The sequence below is a fragment of the Dromiciops gliroides genome, chromosome 5 (assembly GCF_019393635.1).
Source record: "Dromiciops gliroides isolate mDroGli1 chromosome 5, mDroGli1.pri, whole genome shotgun sequence".
Lineage (NCBI taxonomy): Eukaryota > Metazoa > Chordata > Mammalia > Microbiotheria > Microbiotheriidae > Dromiciops > Dromiciops gliroides.
The window spans coordinates 294892160-294912450 of NC_057865.1; the positions used below are offsets into that span (position 1 = coordinate 294892160).

Genomic DNA, 20291 nt, shown 5'->3' on the forward strand with positions numbered 1-20291 from the left:
CTGACTTGGGGTAGGTCACGATCCAAACGTCGCTATCCCTCACGGGGAAATTGGCGATCTCCTCCATCTTCCCCCTGCAGAAGGGCGGCAGCCGGACCCCGTGGTGCTCGAAGTATTTGCTTTCGAACTCGCCTGGGGTGCTCGGGGTCTCCGCCTCGCTCTCTGCCATCCTGCCCCCTACCTCTCCACCGCCGCTTCCGCAGCTTCAGCTGGAAGGATGTTGCTGGCCCTGGCCCCTGGCCCTTAACTCCTGATCCTCCTCTGTCCTCCAGCTGCGATGGATAGAAGGAAGATTGCTGCGCTGGCCCAGAGGATGCTGCTGTCCTTGGTCTTTCGTATCTGGCACCTGGTCCTCTCTCCCGGGGTCACAGCCGCTGCCTCCTGCAGATGGATGGAGGGAAGGATGCTGCACTGAGCCAGAGGAAGCCGCTGTCCTTGGTGCTGGGTGCCTGGCCCCAGATTTTCCTCGTGCCGCACTGGATGGAACCCTGGCTGGATGCTCAGCTGGTCCCCAGGCCCCCTCCCCCCACCCTCCCCGTGCTTCCTCCCCCAGCGAAGTCTGGATGCTCCGGGGGACAGATGGACAGACACGCAGAGGGACTGAGCTCCCTGGACAGAAGCCCCGCCTCTGGGGATGCGGGGGCGGAGGACCAAGGGAGGCTCACCGGCCTGGCTGGGTTCTTCTCCCACCACGCTCACACAGACACACGCACGCACACACAGACACAGACACACAGAGCACCGCGCCCCAGAGAGGAGCCCGCACCCGCAGCACCAGGGCTCAGGAGAAGGTGACGTAATGCACCAGTGGCTCCTCCCCTCCTCCGCCCCAGCCCTCGGAACCACCCTATCCCTGAGCCCCGCCTTCCCTTAACCCTGCACCTGCCACCCTATTCCGGATCCCAGGATTGCAGGAATTGGAGCTAGATGAAACCTTAGCTATCACCTAGTCCAATCCCATAAGGAAGCTGAGGCCCAGAGAGTGGCAAGGGGCTGGCCCAAAGTGACACAGGTGCTGGAGATGCTCTTAGCAGCCACAGGTGACCCGAGCACTCCCATCAGCTTTCTCCTGCTCTCCTGCTCTCCTGGATGAGGACCAAAGGTCAAGTGCATCCCATTAGCTAAACACTGATAATGTCCCTGTTATTTTCACAGCTCTGTGCTGTGGAAATAACATTTTATAAAAGAGACATGGCCACACCTTCCTGGAGTTTACCGTCTGTCTAGCAAGGAAGACTTTCCCTAATTTTAGGCAACACATTATGATAGCAACATCAACAATAAGAGTCAGATGCAGGATATCAGGGCTGGGAAGTGTCTTAAAAAGTAGAAAATACTGTGTTGAGGGCCCTTAGAATCTGCACTATCAAAACTGACAGCATAGAGTGTCATTGCCGAGAAGTTTCCTAGAAAAGATAATATAAGAAGTGGGATGGGGTCTTTGTAAATAAAGAATGAACTTCAAGACATAAGCTCTCTAAAAATGTTCATGTCTGATAGAGAGGATGGTCTATTGCAAGAGCAAATGAAGGGGGGGCGGTATTCCCTGTGGACTGCAAGGTCCTATTTTGCAGGTAACACTACACTGATTTTTGTGGAGACTTAGAATGCTTCAGAGCCTCCTAAAGGAAATCTACAGCCACGCAAAAGTATTCAGTGCCACAAACTACACAGAAAAAACAAGTGGATGCATTATCTAATGCAGTGCGGTTGGAGGAACAGCCAGTCCATAGACTAGTCCCTCAGCAGCAGCTAATATTTTGAAAGGACCCAGAATTGAATAAGAGGAAGAGACTAGGCTAGTACTTGGTAAATTTTGCTTTCAGTGATTCCAAGCTGTTTTGAGCCATGTGCATTGTAAACTAACATATTATTCACTAGAAATGTGAACAGTGTATGGCACTACAGGCTAGACCAGCTCGAAGAATTAGAAGCTCAGAGCTGGAAGAGATCCCGGAGCCCAGCAGGTCCAACCTGTACCGAACCAGGCATCTTCTCTCTAACTTCTATGGCCAGTAACCATTCATCTGCTGTTTGAAAGCCCCTAACACCAAAAAGGGCACCTAGTGGCTCAAGGGAGAGAAATCCAGGCCTGGAGTCAGGAAGACTCACCTTTGTGAGTTCAAATCCAGTCTCAGACACTTACTAACTCTGTAATCCTGGGTGAATCACTTCAACCTGTCTGCCTCAGTTTCCTCATCTCTCAAATGAGCTGGATAAGAACATGGCCAACTACTTCAGTGTCTTTACCCAAAAAAATATTCCAAATGGGGTCATGAAGAGTTGGACAGGACTGAAAAGACTGAACAATAACGATGTCAAAGCAAACGATATATAATGGAAAATCATGGTTTCTCGAATGTTCATTTTCTGTATTTTGCATATGTAAATATTCACGTTTGTATCTGATGTTTGCCTACTTCTATTTTAACAAAGTTAAAATAGTTCACCCACAAAAAAATTTTTTTTAAATTAAAAATAGTTCAGGAAAGCCTATTACTTCCCAAGGAAGCCTGTCCCACTTTTGGGCAGTCCCTTCTCATATTGGATCTCAAAGGACACACATTCTTTCCCATACCAGTGATCTTGAAGCCCTGGAGGCCAATGCATAAAACCCCTTTCCCCATCCAGACTTGATGTTCCCTCGGGCTTATTCACTACAGCTCTGTTGCCTCCCCAGTTTCCTGCTCTACAAGTACTCACCATTTCCACTTTACCCTGTTGCATAATGAACAAACTTGCTTCCATCTTTCTTACTCCTTCAGTCTTCTAGACATCACTGAGGCACACATCTCTCTAATGACCCTATTTCCCATGGCATCTTTTCTAGTACTGGCTACACTTTGTCTCATACCACCACGGACTCCCCAGTCAAAATATTCCTTTTCCCCATTGCTTCCCTCCCTCAATCACTTTCACTAAGCATTTTCTTCTCTGAAATTTTGTGTTATCTAAATTTATCATCCAATCCAAATCCCGGTGACAGTTACCTATAGCCCTCCAGGACTACATAGGACCTTCCTTCCTCAGTGAGTTCACTGTTCAGCAGGTGAGCAGGTGTTGAGGAAAGGAAGGAAAAATGGGAGAAATCATGAATGAATGAATTTATTAACTGAATGAAAGCATTGAATCAATTAATGAAAAAATATCCCCTCTTTCCTCTAAATGACCCCTATAAGCTTTCATTCCCATAAAAGAAGAGAAGACACAGCAGAGAGCTTACCTCATAGGCCTCTTGTCCCCTTCCTTTGTCAGGAAGAGTACTGATTACAAGGGAAATCCGATGTGTTAGATTTGGTTTTTATTCATTAAACTGCCTCCACTGTTCCCAGCCTCCCTTCCTGGCCACAGCCTGTGACTCAGTTCCTATTCATCTATGAGGGGGGTGGTGAGGGATAGGTAGGAGGACCTGGGGAAAGCAGTGCATGAAAAGGATATAATGTAAAAGCTGGACTCCTGGGGGTAGGGTTGGAATAGGATGACTGTCACATCCTTACAATGAATAAGGATTTGGGTCTCTCTTGTAGTGGCCTAAGACAGATGAAGGGAAGCATGTGAAAATGGACACCAGAGGAAAGCTTGGTCCTTGCAATGGGCACTGGACAGCGAATCAGGAGACATGGATTATAGGTCCTCCTCAACCACAGATTGGCTAATTCCCCTCCCAGTTCTGCTTATGACTGTCTGGCCTTTGCCCCCATGCCCCTCTGAGGGCATGTGCCCTCTGCTTAGCACCTGGCTTTTCAACTCCCTTTTACATATTGTCTTCCCCCATGAAGCTCCTAGAGGCCAGGGGCTGTCATTATCCCCAGCAGTTAGTACAGTGCCTGATAAATTAATGCTTTTCTACTCTGTTTCACCTTAGGCAAGCCCATTTGCTCTGCATTTTTTTTCTCCTATTGAGATCAGAATATATAATCTCTAAAACCCCTCCCAGCTCTGACATTCCATGTTCTAAGGTTCCCTCCCAGCTCTGACATTCCATGTTCTAAGATCCTTCCCAGCTCTGACATTTTTTATTCTAACTTAGGCCTATTTTTGTGAGTCTGAGGTCATACTTGAGAGTTATTTCCATTTACATTTCTTGATTATGGAGCTTGAACGGTTTTTCAGGTAAGTATTTGTAGTTTGCTTGTCCTCTTTCAAAAAATGTTGGTTCATGGGGCAGCTAGGTGGCTCAGTGGATAAAGCACCAGCCCTGGATTCCGGAGGACCTGAGTTCAAATCTGGCCTCAGACCTTGACACTTACTAGCTGTGTGACCCTGGGCAAGTCACACATTGCCCAACAAAAAAACAAAAAACAAAAAAAAGTACTGGCCAAAAAATGTTGGTTCATATCCTTTAAGCATTTTTCTGTGAGGAAGTGAATGCTTTCCTTGAATTATATAACTTCCATGTATATTTTAAAGACCAAGTTTTTATCTATAAAAAAAATAAACTTTTGGGGCAGCTAGGTGGCGCAGTGGATAGAGCACTGGTCCTGGATTCAGGAGTACCTGAGTTCAAATCCAGCCTCAGACACTTAACACTTACTAGCTATGTGACTCTGGGCAAGTCACTTAACCCCAATTGCCTCACCAAAAAAACAAACAAACAAAAAAACAACCCACAAACCTTTCCCCTAATTTGTCATTTTTCTATTCATCTTAATTGCATTGCTTTCTGTTGCACAAATATAAATAAATGAATGAATGAATGAATGAATGAATGAATGAATGAATGAATGAATGAATAAGTGATCAACTACATATCTGTTGTTCCCCATAATCTCTTAGTGGTAGTCTGGAATAGCAGAATCCACATTAACCTAGGAGTCAGAACACTATCTGACCATTAGTAGGTGTGACCTTGGGCAAATCAATAAGCCTGTCTGAGCCTCAATTTCCTCATCTGTGAGAAGTACAATCCTCCCCTTTAGGGTTATTGTGAGAGTCAAGTGGGATAATGTTCATAAGATAACCCATAGGTACCTAAAATTATTAGAATTCTGTTTCTTCGGGGCAGCTAGGTGGTGCAGTGGATAGAGCACCGGCCCTGGAATCAGGAGTACCTGAGTTCAAATCCAGCCTCAGACACTTACTAGCTGTGTGACCCTGGGCAAGTCACTTAACCCCAATTGCTTCACTAAAAAAAAAAAAAAAGAATTCTGTTTCTTCAATAAAAAGACATTTCTGTCTGTAGTTGAGATAAAGGCATTATTACCTTTTTTCTAACTTCGCTTATGTCTAAGTCTATAAACCAAATGGAATTCATTGTGGCCCATGGTCTCAATTTCCAAATGGCACATTGAGGCCATCCATCAGTATACAAAGTTCTAACAAGGTTCTGCAGATGAGCCAGGAGCCAGGCCCAGAAGTGAAAAGGAGGGATCATTGTCCATTGATGGTGTCTGTCCAAGCTATTCATGAGCCAGTACCACAGTCTGGCCATCCAACGACATCAGACAGTCTAGAAAACAAACATCTTTCATCCACTTGGTTTTTCCCGTCTGGGTGATCAGGTCAAATTCTTTTGGATGTTCATAGATCTCTTTTGGGGTCTCTCCGCAGTGTTCCCTTGGGCTCAGTTTTGCTGCTATCAACACAGTGTTACCTATGAACTGGAGCATCTGGAGAACTTGATCCATCTTCAGTTTAGATGGTGCTAGAACTCCTCCATTATGCCACCGAGTATGTTGTACTTCATATTTATCACCAGAGGACCAGACGGTGTTGTCTCTGTTGTTAGGTCTTTCGATGGATCTTACCCAGTTTGAATATATACCTGAGCAATGCCTTGCTGAGAGGGTTTGTGGTGGCATTCACTTTACTGAGAGTTAGGATTTTCTAGTCACTAATCTGAGCCCAGTGGATGCTCTTGGATACTCTTTACCTTGCAGACGATTTGTGATGGTAAAGATGTGGTCACCTACAGAACATTGTTTGGAAAGCCTGCCTGCTTCCTGCCAATGCACTCCTCAAGGAAAGACCATTCTCTTGAAAGGAGTGCAAAGGATATTCCATGAGTTCTGAGGGGAAAAATTTGCCCCAATTGGGGGGAATCATGGAAGGTTTCATGGAGGAGATAACACCTAAGTTGTGTGTTAAGGAACAGAATGTAGGGGCTGGCACAACAGGCATAGGAAATAAGTAAATGCAGGTAGTTGGAAAAACACAGGACATGTCCGGGAAATTAAGAATCTCCCAGTATGCCTACACTGTGTAAGGCCTGGCTAGTTAGCACATGAGATATCACTGAAAAGATCAGGTTTAACCAGATTGCAGAGGGTCTTCAATGCCAGGCAAAAGGGACCTTGAATACCAGGCAAAGGGAGTTGAAATTTACCATGTAGGTCAAGACTCTGGAAATGTGGCAGAACACTGACTCGAGCAGGGAAGGATAAGGGGTCAGAACAAGTTCGAGTCACCAACCAATCTATACATGTTTATTAAGCACCTCCTCTATGCCAGGCACCAGATCAGGTCCATTTCAGCCCCCACCCAGTACAATGGAACCCTAACCAAGCCAGAGAGAGGCCTGAAGAGCCCAGCAAACAGAAGGCATGCTCCAGGGCATCTCAGGATTACAGAACTGTGCCCACCGCCCAGTCAGACAGCACCCCCGGGAGCCAGGGCTGGCCAACAGGCACTCCCCACTCTGAGGAAGGAAGGACAATGACTCCAAAGGCCCTACGACCATTTCCCATTCAGGGACTGAGCTTTCAGCCAGCTCATGCCCTCAATGGTTTGGGTGGCAGGACAACCTCTGCCAAGGAAATGTACATCTTGGAGCGGTCAGGGTTCCACAGATCTGGCTGGGGAAGGAGAGGCTGTGTTGAGCTGGAGGAACCAGAGGAAGAGGAACTCTGCAACCTGGAAAGAAAGGAAGGAAGAGAAAGGCCATCAGGTTTCAGCTTCCCAGGGCTCTGCTTTAAATGGAATCTCACACACACACACACACACACTTTTAATTTTTTAATTTTAAAAATAAATAAATGAATGGAATCACGGATTCATAGAGTTTGAAGGGACCCCAGAGAGCAGCCAATCCAACCCCAAGCTGAGCAGGAATCCCCTTGGAAGCATTCTTTGTTTGAAGTCTTCCACTTTGGGGGAGCTCATCACCTGGCACGACAGTCCATTCAGGCTTTGGACAGCTCCGGTTGTTAGGAAGTTTGTTTTTATAGCAAGTCCAATTCTGCCTCTGCCTGCTGGTGACTTCCTCCCCTCCCCCTCCCGACCTCCATTATTGTTTCCCAGTTAGCCTCGTGGGAACAAGCCTAACCTACTAGAGGAAAGCCCTTCAGATGCTGGAAGGCCTGTGGAGTGGCCCTCCTCAGGCTTCTCTCTTCGGGCTTGTGCAGGCGTACCAGCTGCTGACTTGGAGGCAGTTCTGCTGTCTTCCGTTATCTGAGGGGTTCCGGCAGAGGCAAGACTGATGGGATCCCTGGACACAAAGTTGGACAAGCTGAGCCGGTGTCCTGGTCCTGTCGCTTATAACTGATAGCTAGCACTGATGTAGGGCTTTAAGGTTGGGAAATGTTCTCTTATTTCTTCCTCACAACACCTCTATGAGGTAGGTGTTCATTCTCCCCATTTTACAGATGAGGAAACTGAGGCACAGAGATGCTAAGTGTCTTGCTCAGGGTCATATAGATAGTTTGTGTTTAAGGCAAGATTAGAACTCAGGTCTTCCTGACTCCATCACCAGAACTCTACCTACTGAACCACCCAGCTACTTCATTCACTGTGACCTTGGGGAAGTTTCTTAGTTTCCTCATCTGTAAAATGAGAACTCCTTTCAAGCTCTTACTTGTTTTTCTGGGTCATAGAATGCAGAATTTAGACCAAAGACTAGAAATTAAAGGGAGGAAGATTTGGGGGTCCATATAAAGAAAAATCTCCTAGAAACCAAAGTTGTCCAAAAGTAGAAGAGTCTGCCTAGGGAGGTAGTATGAACTTTCTTTCCATCAACAGAGGTCTTTGAACAGAGGCTGATGACTTCTTGTTTAGGATCTATCAGTCAATCGAGCAATAAGCATTTATTAAACACCTCCTATATGCCAGATCCTGTGCTCCTGTAGCCATGATTCCTGTTCACATTGAGGGTTTGCTTACCTGGTCCCTTCTGGCTCTGGATGGATGAACCTGACCTTCAAGTCCCTTCTTGGTTCCCTAGGGAGAAGGAAGATAGTTTGGGGAGGTGGGAAGGTGTTCTGGGAGTCCTGGGCATCAAGGTGAGGTGGTACCAATATCAAGCTCAGCCAATGTCCTAACAAGGGAATTCCCAGAATGCACCAGAAGTATTGGGCAGGTATTGGTGAGGATAAGGAAGAGAAGAAAGTTTAAAATCATGTCCCCCATGGGAAAATCTGAAGGGAGTAAGATGTTGTGGTACAGTGTAGAGGATAGAGCAATGGATTTGGAGGAAGAGAAGCTGCTCCTGACTTTTTGCATGATCATTAGCAGGTCACTTCACCTCTTGGAGTCTCAGTTTACTCCTTTGTAAATTGACAGGGTATGATGAGATGTCAGCTCTAGATCCCCAAAGACGAGAGGGATAGACAAGAAGGTGGAGAGTTTGCAGAGGCCAAGAAAAAAATGAGTGTTTGTTTTGTTTTCATTGGGGCAATCTGAGCATATAGAGAGAGGAATGGAAAGGAATCCCTAAGGAGACAGTGATGACTCAGGGCCAGGACCCATCATGCCTTGGTGTGGCAGAATTCACCTCCCACCTCCACTTACCAAGCTGACCCCAGAAGTCTGTCTTTCACTTCAGAGAAGACAAAACTGCCAAACTTTTTGAGTTCGCGATGCATCCACTGGATATCTTCTGGGGCCTCTGGAATCCAGTTTATTACCCTGCAAAATATGGGAGGGGCAGGGGGAAGTGACTGGGAGTTAGCAGCAAGAAGCAATAGTAGTAGATAAAACACCAAGCCTGGAATCAGATAGAACCGAGTTCAAATGCTGCTTCAGACACATAAGCTGTGTGACCTCAGGCAAGTCACTTAACCCCTCCCAGCCTCAGTTATCTCAAATGAGGAAGGTTAGATATAATGCAGCCATATAAGGTCCTTGAACTTTAAATTTATGATGATAAGAATTAAAGGAGAAAATGTTACTTGAGCCAGAATTACAACAAAGAGGATGTTAGTAGATCTGAGCTCCGGGCTCCCACCAAACACCTCGGGGGGCTGAGAAGACAGATCAATGAATGAAGGCTAAAGGAATGAGGGGTTTGTAGCTGGAGAAGAGGAAGAAGGATCAGACCCTTGAGAAGGCTCAGACTGACGCTGAAGTGCCCATACATCTGGGAAGACTGTTAACAGCCCAGCCCACTTCCCCAGGGCTTAGGATGGCATGAGAGCCTTAGGGAGAAGGAAGGACTTAGACCATGAACAAGTGAAGTCACCTCCCTTCTCTGGCCTCAGTTCTCTCATTTGTAAAGCTAGATGTTTGAACAAGAACTTAAAGGTCTCAGCTTTGCCATCCCCTCTTCTCAGGCCCCTTCCACTCTGACATCCACTGTTCTAAGGTCCTTCCCAGCTCTGACATCCCCTGTTCTAAGCCCCCTTCTGGTGCTAATTCTCTGTTCTATATCCTAGTGTTCCATGTTCTAGGTTAACTTCAAAGCATCTCTGTTTTACGGTGCAAGGGTCTATTTCCTAATGTCCCTTTCTGGCTATAGCTTCTAGACGTTCTTGACACTTTGACTTCCCTTGACCCTACCCAGCTGATCCTCAGCACTGGGTCTTCAGCATCCTTTTCCTGTTGCAGACTACTTCACTGTGGAAACTCCTTGGAGAAAGTTACACAAACCAAGCTCCCTTTACCCCCTCCAAAGTACAGTGCCCTAGCTCTGGTGCTCCACAAGTCTTCCATCCTTCTCCTATTACAAACCTTAAAGTGTGATTGAAATAGGAATTGTTGTAATAATAATAGTAGTGGTTATTATTATCCCTAAAGTTTAAACTTACTCACTGTCTCACCCCAAGACAAGATCTCACTCACCTCTTAGTCTTAAAGTACACGTACTCCAAGGGAAGTATGCAAGGCAGGAGTGCATAGGTCAGCACTTGGCCAGGTATGGACCGGGAAAATTGGGCAAAGAATCCGCTGGGTTTTTCACATGACTTCTTCAAGGCTACAACAACATGTGGGGACATTTGACTGAGAAGCCTAGAACCTCAACACTGGGATGAGTCTGTAAAACAGTGCAGTAGTTCATGACTGGGAGGAACACTGGAACACAAAATATCAGGCCTGGGAGAGCACTTGGAGAGGTCAAGGCCCCAGCTTCTTAAACTGTGAGTCACAGCCCCATATGGAGCCATATAACTGAAAGTAGTGGTCCTGAAAAATTCTGCAAGAGTAAAAGGTTCTGTAGACCTACTTTATATACCTATATCCCTGCAGTCATGTCAAAATGTGGAAGAGGAAGCTCCAATAATAGCGATCATCATTACTGTTAGTTACTCTGAAGTGCTTTGCAGCTGGGTGAGGTCCCCTCACCTCTCCCACAAGGGTCCACTCCTCCATGACCCCTCTATGACTTCATCCATGGTCTTTAAGAGTTTCTGTGACTAAAAGAATGTATCTCCTTGCACCCAATCACACAGTGGGCCTCGACAGCTAAGCTTGGCCAGACCAGATCCTCAGATGGTTGGCCCACTGTCTGTCACTGGGCCTGCCCTGGAAACTCCCCCAGCCTGGTAGGGAAGAGCTTAGGTGGCAAAGCTTTGGAGGGCCCAGGGTCCCCTCTACCACTAGCTATTACCAAAAGGCATGTCATAAATTAGCATAATTATAACAAGAATTGTGAGATAAGGACTACAAGAGAGATGCAAGGAAAGTGTGGTGGGCATCGCTCTAAGAGAAAAAGTGAATGAGTGAGGTGGGGACAGTGGGAGGAAACCAGGAACAGCTTTATCACAGAGATGACATCTGAACTGGGATCCAAAGGAACAAATATGGGAGAGATTCAGGAAGTAGAATCAATGACAAGGAAGGAAGGCAGTGTGAGGATCACCATGGCAGGTTCCAGGATACGCTGGATCAAGTTGGAGGTAGCCCTGGACCATCCAGGAGGTTTTGGATCCCAGGGTCTCTCATGAACCAAAGACAATACCCAAGGTCAAAACTCCCATTTAGAGAGAGGGGAGAAAGAGAGATCAGGTAGGAGTAGTTAGAAAGGTAATCATTAGAAGAGTGGTTAGAAAGGCTTAGTCTCCTTCCTGGAGGGGAAGGAAAATCTTATCTACCTCTGTGAGCCCATGGTGCCCTGCACAGGGCACAGAGCTTTGAACCCAGAAGAGGCCCCCAGAGCTCCTCCAAATCCAGATTATCTCATTCTTTCTACTTCCATCTCCAGAGCCCATCTCAGTGCCTGGTACATGCTATGTGTTCATTGTTGTTATTATCGTTCAGTCATTTCAGTTGTGTCTGACTCCTCACAGCCCCATTTGGGATTTTCTTAGCAAAGATACCACAGTGGTTGCCCTTTCCTTCTCCAGCTCATGTCATAGATGAGAAAACTGAGGCAAACAGGATGAAGTGACTTGCCCAGGGCCACACAGCTAGTAAGTGTCTGAGACCAGATTTGAACTCAGAAGATGAGTCTTCCTAAGTCCAGGGCTGGTGTTCTACCTATTGTGCCACTTAGCTGCCCCCTATAAATATTTATTGATTGGCTGATGCATTTATGCTGGATGGATGGATGGATGGGTAAATTTGCATTACCTGCTTCAAGTTCTGGAGACAGGAGTTCAAATTTTGCTATGTCTCTGACCAACACATTGGGCACCGTCCAGTTGATATGTAGTCCTCCTGGCTTTCCCTTTTCCTCACTACCACCATTTCTTCCTTTCTTACTGCTGCCTGGCCAGATTACAGAACTAGGCAATGAATTCGCCCCACAGAGCAAGCCTGGGATGACCGCCTCCTTTGTAATACCTGAGGAAGGAGAGAGGTGGAAATGATATACCAGTCACTGCAAATAAAAATACCAGGAAATAAAGGAAGAAAAATACCAGAAACCAGACCAACTTGCCAGCCTGGACAGAACATTGTGGTCTTGGTAACATGTATGTGCATACCCACCCATGTATGGAGATGTGGGTGTGCACAGCAGAGCACCAGGCAGAGAGTAGAACCTCTTATCTCCTTTGCATTTTAAGATTCATAAATCACTTCAAAACACCTCTGTGGAACTGGAAGCTCAAGAATTGCTCCCTTTGTTTTACAAATGAGCAAAGTAAGGTCCAGAGAGGCTGGGACTCAAGCAGAAAGGAAGCTTAGAGGCCATCTGGTACAACTGCTTCATTTTATAAAGGATGAAATGGAGGCTGAGAGAGGGGAAGGGACTGATTCAAGGTCACAAAGAACACTCGCACCAGGAGGCCAGGAAGCCATCTCCTGTTGTCTACATCTGCATCATGGAGAAGCAAAAGGCTTCTGACTTCTCTGACTTGACATCAGATATCCTCCCCTTACTAAGCCATATGACTCTGAGTAAGCTTTGTGCTCTCAGGGCCACAATTCCCTCACCTACAAAGTGGGGCTAGTCATCCTTGCTGCCCCTTCCTCATAAGGAGGCTAAGAGGGAGAGCTGTGTGGACCTTGATGCACCACAGAAAGGGTGGCTATTGTTATGACAAAAAAGGATTCCAGGGGCAGTTAGGTGGTGCAGTGGATAAAGCACCAGTCCTGGATTCAGGAGGACCTGAGTTCGAATGTGGCCTCAGACACTTGACACTTACTAGTTGTGTGACCCTGGGCAAGTCACTTAACCCCAATTGCCTCACCAAAAATAAAAAGGATTCCAGAAGTCCAGGTCAATCAAGACTGCAACTACCAGGAATCACAAAATGGAAAACACTTTCAGACCTTGGAAAAATTGTATGAATTGATGCAGAATGAGGTGAGCAGGACCAAGAGAACCATCAACACAAAGACAATATTGTAAAGACAAACAGCTTTCAGGGCAGCTAGGTGGCGCAGTGGATAGAGCACTGGCCCTGGAGTCAGGAGTACCTGAGTTCAAATCCGGCCTCAGACACTTAACACTTACTAGCTGTGTGACCCTGGGCAAGTCACTTAACCCCAATTGCCTCACTTTAAAAAAAAAAGAAAAAGACAAACAGCTCTGAAAGACTTAGAAGCTTTGATCAATGTAATGACCAACCACTATTCCAGAGGACCCGGGCTGAAGTATGCATTCCTGACCTCACTGGAGGTCTCCAAATAGCCAAGATGACCGACTTTCAAGGAATTGCTATCGTTGGAAAAATTAGTTCCCTTGTAGCTATTCCACACTTGGCCAGACTGGGCCTTGGACAACAGATACATGTTGTCTCTGTCCAGGCCCACAGCAGGACTGGTCAGAGCTTGGGCTTCAATAGCCCAGCATTCCCAGTACCCAAGGGACATCTCTCTGCCATGGTGAGGCATTGAAGGAGGGTGTTAATGAAGAAAGAATCCTAACAATAGCTCACATTCATTCATATAGCACTTTATACTTTCCTCTTAAAATCCCTGTGAGGTCAGTAATGTGTATCATCATCCCCTTTTTATAAGAGAGAAAACCTAGGAATAGAGGTGGAGTTGTTTGTGTAGGCTCACCCTATAAGAGGTGCACATTGCAGCTGGCAGGCCCTGAGCCCCTCTAGTCAATCCCCTCATTTTACATATGAGGAAACTGAGGATCCAGGGGATTTACCCAAGACCACCCATACAGGAAACATCAGAGAGGGATTTGAACCCAAGTATCTGCCTCCAGAGCCAGTGTGCTGTCTGGAACACGTCTTCTCAATCCATGTTGAAGACTCTCTGCCTCACCTGACACTGTCTCTGCTGGTAAATAACCCCATTACTGAGCTTCACAGCAGCCAAAACGTACCTCGTCTTTCCAGGAACCTCAGAGCATCTAAATAGCCTTGTCTGCAAACATCTGCCACCACCTGCAAACACAGAAGACACCCTGGAGCCACATTGGAGAGAGGGACAGACACCAGGAGAAACATCTTTGGCTTTAAATGCCCTGCACCTCTCTCCCCTCCCCTCTCCCACACAGCCCTTGGCCCTTGAGTGTACTGATACCAGCCCAAGAAATCCTGACTGTGCGCCCAGTCCTATGATGGGGCTGTGGAAAATGTCATAGAAGAGGTACCCCTGGCTTGAGGAGCTTCCACTATAGTTCATCCTTAATGGCTTTCCCGGGTGGGGGGAGGGGGCGTGCCTTAGCACCTTCCTCCAGTTTGAGAACATGCCCAGGGCTTGAACCCAGGGTGGAAGAACACTGAGTTATGAGCACCACCTGACCCGGACTAAGCTTCTGAACATCATCCAAGCCTCCTGTGCATGTGCCCACATAAACACACACACACATACATATACACAATCACACACATATACTCACACCCACATACACACACTCACACACATATACTCACACACAATATCATATACAATATCACACACATACAATACACAAATAACCACACACATACACACAATCACACACAAAATCACACACACATACATATACACAATCACACATTCTCACACACACACATATACTCACACAAACACAGTATCACACACACACAGACAAAAGGTTCTTAAGCTCTGACAGGAGTCCCATCTGTCTTAGAAACTTCCCAAAACAGCCGAGGTATATTATAACCAGGATGCCTGGCTCTCCAGAGCTCATGGAAGCACATGGAGCCGAATGTGCCTCCTCTCCCTCCAGAGAGCTCTGTGCACCCTTAAATCAGTCTCACAGAAGCCAAGGAGCCTCTTCGTGAAGACCTCCCAGGAGTGGGCTCCATTGCCAGAGCAGGGGACTACTCCGAGATGCCGTCCCTCTGCACCCTTCCAAGGCCCAGCTTGAGTGCCACTGGCTGCCGGAAACCTTTCCTGACCCCCACCCCAGGCACATAGATGGCACCTCAAAAGATGATCATGCCCAGTGCTTGCAGTTTGCCATTCGGCTTACCCTGGCTGAGCCCGGGCGCTCTTCCTGCCTGGGCGTATTGTTCCGTTATCTCACTCTCAAACAGACAGTCCTCAGCTCTCTGCTCTGCCTATGTCTCACTCAGCCTTTCCTGACATGACACAGAGCTGGATTCTGCTTTTTGTGCCAGAGCAGCGGCCACCCGACTGGCAGAGGCTGCCCAGCACAGGGGAAAGAGAAGCCTGAACGTCCAGTCTGGGGCCTCCCCCTGATCAGCTGTGTGGCCATTTCACCTCTCGCCTAAGTGAAATTGAGCTGAGGGAATGAAAACCCATTTATTAAGGGATCACTGTGTGCCCAGCAGTGTGCCAATACTTCTCCTTGCACTGCCTGATTAATGGGATTATTGGGGAAAGAAGCATTTTGAAAACCTGGAAGCTCCCTGGGGGTGGACATAGCCAGGATCTTCCTAGAGGCAAATGGCTCAACAGAGTCCAACAGGCACTCTCAGGAGCCTCAGAGGGCTCTGGTCAAGCCTGCGCCTGAACAGGACTCCCTGAATTCTTGGAGAGCAGCCATCCAGGCTCCACTTGAAGACCTGCAGTGAATGACACGGAGCTCGCCATCTCCTGGCACATCCTAGTCCTCCTAGTTGCTAGGTGCAGCAACTCAGACTTGGGCGAAAGCAGCCCCTCCAGACCACTGATTCCAACCTCCAATTTTATTGATGAAGAAACTGAGGCCCAGAGAGGTCACAGGGTCATAGATTTAGAGATGGAACTGAATGTAGAGGGAATGTAGAGGCACCTTGGCAACCTGGGAGCTGTAAGTTCAAATCCTCCATCAGACCATGGGGAAGACACTTAAATGCTCTTTGCCTCGGTTTGTCTATTTGCAATATGGAAATCAGAGCACCTGCTCCAGAGGGGTGATTGTAGGGATCAAGGGAGTTAACACATGTAGAATGTTTTTTCAAACCTCATCATCATCGCCATCATTTGACAGAAAAGAAGTGGAGGTCAAGGACAGGGAAGTGACTTACCCAAGGTCACTGAGTAGCAGAATCAAAATGTAAAACCAGATCCTCTAAAGCAAGATAGAAGGTGGAGAAACTATTCCAGGGAAGAGATTGTTGAATTTAGAGATAAAAGAGACTTTGGGAGTTACTTCTTCCAAACCCCTCATTTAGCAAGTGGGAAAACTGAGACCATGAAAGGGGAAGCAACCTAGCCAAGGTCACACAAGGTCATACACAGGCACAGCTATTCAGCACCAGGGTCTGGGTGACCCCTCAATTTCTGCTGCCCTCACCAGAGTGAGTTCTCCAACTCTCCAACTGTGTGCTCCCACACACAGGCACTGAAAACGGCCCAGAGCAGAACGGGGTTGTACCTCAGGCTCTGGAGGGAAGAGACTCATCACCCCTAAGTGGAAGTTGTCCGTGCACATCTGGAAGCTGGCACTGAAGAGGTTCAGCTCATGTAAGCTGGCAGAAGGGCTTTCTGGGCAGATGTCCAAAGTCCCGTGGAACGGGGAGATGGTGATGGTCGTCTTCGAATCAGTGAAGGGCACGTTGTTACTCAGAGCTCCATCCATGTAACGCTGAGTGACAGCAAGGGAGAAGGGCAGATTAAAGGGCAGATGCCCAGACACAGGCCCATCCTTTCCCTCTTCCACCCTCTATTTATCAGAATGATGAGAAGAACCACTGCCATTTCTACAGTGATTCAAGGTACTCTTCAGAATGGGTCAGGGAGGAAGCTCATGCAAGCACTTTTAGCCCCAATTGCCAGGTGAGCAAACCAAGGCTCAGAGGAGGAAAGTGTCTTACCCGGGTCACAGTCAAAAAATGTGAAATGCATCTGGACCTGGCAAAGACCTGCACTCTTTCCACTATCCATCTATCCATCCATCCATCCACTCATTCATTCATTCATTCATCCATCCATCCATCCAGTCATTTATTCATCCATCCATCCAGTCATTCATTCATTCACTCATTCATCCATTCATTCATTCATCCATCCATCCATTCATCCATTCACTCAAAAGCATTTAGTAAGCACCTACTGTGTACCAGGCACGGAGACTAAAGAGACAAAACCAAAGCAATCCCTTCTCTGCCAGAGCTTACATTCTACTGGGGGAATAATATTTTTATTGTTGTCCAGTCATTTCTGTCATGTCTGACTCTTCATGGCCCTAGATGGGGTTTTCTTGGCAAGGATACTGGAGTGGTTTGCCATTTCCTTCTCCAGTTCATTTTACAGAGGAAGAAACTGAAGCAAGCAGGATTAAGTGACTTGCCCAGGGTCACACAGATAGTAAATGTCTGCACCTGGATTTCAACTCAGGAAGATGAGTCTTCTGGACTCTTGGTTCAGGGTTGTATGCACTGTGGCGCCACCTCGTGGCCTCAAAATAGCACATACCCAGATAAGAAATCCAGAATTTCCTTCCTGGATCCTTTCTTCTGAAGTCAATTCCAAGCTTCTTGAGGACAAGAATGTGCCTCATGCTCCTTTCTAACTATATTCACAGATAATAGAGCAGGGGAGCATCTTAGAGATTATCTAATCCAACCTCATTTTACAGACAGGTTAAGGGAAGTGCAAAGATAGGGAAGCGGAAAGAATGTAGGACTTGAAGATGGGAAGATCCTGAGTTCAAATCCTGTCTCAATCACCTCTCCTCTCTCTGTGCCTTAGTTTCCTATCTATAAAATGGAAAGGATAATAGCACCTTCCTCCCAGGGTTGTTGTGGGGATCAAATGAGTTCAAGCATGTAAAGGACTTTGCAATCTTTAAAGCCTATTCAAGGCGGGGGACTAGGTGGCACTACAGTCGATAAAGCACTGACCCTGGATTCAGGAGGACCTGAGTTCAAATCTGACCTCAGACACTTGACCCCTACTAGCTGTGTGACCCTGAGCAGGTCATTTCACCCTCATTGCCCTACAGAGTTGGAATGTATTCCCAACTCTTCCAATAAAGCCTATTCATTGATTGTCTAAATAAATGCTATTCATCATTGTCTATATATTATTGTCTAAAGTTATTTATGGGGCAGCTAGGTGGCACAGTGGATAGAGCACCGGCCCTGGAGTCAGGAGTACCTGAGTTCAAATCCAGCCTCAGACACTTAACATTAGCTGTGTGACCCTAGGCAAGTCACTTAACCCCAATTGCCTCACTAAAAAAAATAATAATAATAATAAAATAAAAACTAAAGTAATTTAACTAGCTAGTCTAAAGATTTAGAGCTGGAAGGGACCTCACTCACTCAGGAACAATAATTCCAAGCCCCTCATTTTACAGAAAGAGAAAGTGAAACTGAGAGATGTTAAATGATTTGCCCAGTCACACAGCTAAAAAAGTAGGAGAACCAGCACTTGAATGCAGGTTTTCTGAACCCAAGTCCAGGGCAGTTGCCGCTTGGTTCCTCCCATCTATTCCCAGAACTCTTCAAGGATATAGGTAAAGCACCTGTCAACTTACCTCTCCCCGAAATGTCAGAGGGATGACACCACAGTAGAAGGGAATATATATACTGCAGAGGACTGCCTGGGAAGGAGAATAAGGTAGTAAAATGGTTCTGTTACACATGGAAGGCCAAGGGGAAGCCAGGCCACCCTCATGATACCTCCCAAGCTTCCCCAATAGATTGTAAGCTCCTGTCTCTGGCACCTAATAAAACCTTGGTGACTGAGGGACTAGTGAGGAATTGGTGGTTGGATAGACTAGTATCAGAGAGTAGGAAGCTTCCGTACCTATGTGGGTATTTTGTATACATTTTTACAAACGTGTCTCCCCAGATGGAACGTAAACTCCTCAAGGGCAGGGATCGGTTCACTCTTGTATACCTGTGCCTGGCTCAAAGTGGACACTTCAATTCTTGTCAATTCATGGATGGATTGATAGATTTCTTTTTCTTTTTTTCTTTTTTTTTTTTTTTTTTTGCGGGGCAATGAGAGTTCAGTGACTTGCCCAGGGTCATGCAGTTAGTAAGTGTCAAGTGTCTAAGGTCGGATTTGAACTCTGGTCCTCCTGACTCCAGGGCTGGTGCTTTATCCACAGCGCCACCTAGCTGCATTACTTATTGCTATGACCTTTAGCCAATCTCCTTCCTTGGATGTACCTCATTTTCCTCTTCTAAAGAAAAGTTTAGGGAATTGACACAGATGATATCTAATGTCCTTTCCCAGCTTTTCATCCTCTTGATAAAAGCCAGTCTTTCCTCTCCTTTTGGGAAGCCATTTCCCACCAGCTAAAGAAAGCAGTTTCTCTGCCTGCTAGATAAATCAATCCTCAATCTCTCCTTCCATTCTATATATAAAATTGCTCTGGTCTCCCCCAAATCAAAAACTTTTCCCTTGACTGTCACCCCCTTAAGCTATCATACTCTATCCTTCCTGCCCTTCAGTTCTAAACTGAAAAGAACTGTCTACACTCATGCCCTCCCTTGCCACCTGTCACCTGGTTCCTGGCCTGCCCATCCCACCAAAATGGCGCTGTCCACAGTATACTAAGTACTTCCTTGGTGCTTGGTGCAATGGTCTTTTTTCTGTCTTTGTTCTCACCACATTCCACACAGAAGGTCACATCCTCCACATACTTTGCTCCCTCATCTTTGGAGACACTGATCTCTTTTGAGTTTCCTGCTACCAACCTGAATGTTCTCTTTCTGTCTCCTTTGCTAACTCCTTGCTCACTACACTCTCTCCTTTGCCAGTCTCAACCCCCATCATGGGTTCAATGACCTCTCTACCAATGACTTCCAGATCACTAGAACCATTTCTTGTCTCTCCTGAGCTCCAATCCCACACCTCTGACCATTTCCTGCTTGCCCTCACTTGCTCCTTCCGTTCAACACACCCCAAATTGAACTGATCTCCTCAAAACATGGTCCTTCTCCTCCCTTCTCTGCGTTGGTGGCCCCACTGTCCTCCCAGTCATCCTGGCTCACAAACTCAAAATCATCTTTTATTCTCCCCCTTTTCACCTCCTCCATCCAGTTGCCAAGTCTTCCTCCCCATCAATATTCACATCTGTCCCCCACTTCCCATTCACACTTTGGCATCCCAGCCACTCCTCATCACCTCCCACCTGGATTATTACAATAGCCTTCTACCTGTTTCCCCCTGCTTGCAGGCTGTCCCCCTCCCACACATTGGGTAAAATCTTGCCAAACCATAGGTCTGACTGCATCATTCCCTGCCCAAGGGAATTCAGTTGTTCCCCATTGGTTCTAGAAGAAAGTAAGAAGTCCTAAGTCTTCCAAGCAAAGCCCTCCACTACCTGGGTCTAGCCTCCATGCCTTGTCTGTCATACCAGACCCTCCCCTCTCTGCTTGCCC

The 20291-nt window shown here is 46.7% G+C and overlaps 2 protein-coding genes across 3 annotated transcripts in view; both read right to left on the reverse strand.

The window, feature by feature from the left end:
* Positions 1-798, reverse strand: part of SULT4A1 (sulfotransferase family 4A member 1) — a 45236-nt gene extending 44438 nt beyond the window's left edge. The window contains exons 1-2 of one of the 2 annotated variants that reach the window (XM_043967279.1): positions 666-798; positions 1-381 (exon numbers count right to left, since the gene is read on the reverse strand). In XM_043967279.1, coding sequence (XP_043823214.1) covers positions 1-169 — 169 coding nt within the window. In that variant the 5' untranslated portion in view covers positions 170-381; positions 666-798. The remainder of the gene's footprint in view (positions 382-665) is intronic. The other variant, XM_043967280.1, reaches the window with a different exon arrangement.
* Positions 244-20291, reverse strand: part of PNPLA5 (patatin like phospholipase domain containing 5) — a 27987-nt gene continuing 7939 nt past the window's right edge. Inside the window, 10 exon segments of the mRNA XM_043967730.1 lie at positions 244-628; positions 6763-6852; positions 7265-7426; positions 8098-8154; positions 8725-8841; positions 9994-10126; positions 11722-11934; positions 13880-13940; positions 16328-16537; positions 18434-18499. Coding sequence (XP_043823665.1) covers positions 244-628; positions 6763-6852; positions 7265-7426; positions 8098-8154; positions 8725-8841; positions 9994-10126; positions 11722-11934; positions 13880-13940; positions 16328-16537; positions 18434-18499 — 1494 coding nt within the window.